The sequence below is a fragment of the Eurypyga helias genome, unplaced genomic scaffold (genome assembly GCF_000690775.1).
Source record: "Eurypyga helias isolate BGI_N326 unplaced genomic scaffold, ASM69077v1 scaffold44319, whole genome shotgun sequence".
Taxonomy (NCBI): Eukaryota; Metazoa; Chordata; class Aves; order Eurypygiformes; family Eurypygidae; genus Eurypyga; species Eurypyga helias.
In genome coordinates this window covers 395-610 of record NW_010274784.1, presented here as the reverse complement: position 1 = coordinate 610, position 216 = coordinate 395, and the positions used below count along the sequence as shown (strand labels likewise).

General features: G+C 63.4%; 1 protein-coding gene across 1 annotated transcript in view; it reads right to left on the bottom strand.

Annotated features, from left to right (window-relative positions):
- Nucleotides 1-4: 4 nt before the first annotated feature.
- PTGER2 (prostaglandin E receptor 2 (subtype EP2), 53kDa) overlaps nt 5-216 on the bottom strand; it is a gene marked incomplete at its 3' end in the record, with an annotated part of 605 nt that continues 393 nt past the window's right edge. Inside the window, exon 2 of the mRNA XM_010159899.1 lies at nt 5-214. Coding sequence (XP_010158201.1) covers nt 5-214 — 210 coding nt within the window. The remainder of the gene's footprint in view (nt 215-216) is intronic.

Below are 216 nucleotides of genomic sequence, written 5' to 3'. Positions count from 1 at the left end.
GCCGCATGCGGGCCAGGTTGGCGATGACGCTGAGGTTGCAGAGCAGCACGGCGAGGATGAGGAAGAGGAGCAGGGTGGCGTAGAGAAGCGAGAAGGTGACGTGCAACTCGGATACCTCCCGGCCGCCGTTATGCTGGAGGTATTCCAGGTGCATCTGGATGAAGCACCAGGTGCCGGGGCAATACTGCACGTACCGCCCGAAGCCCACCAGCGGCA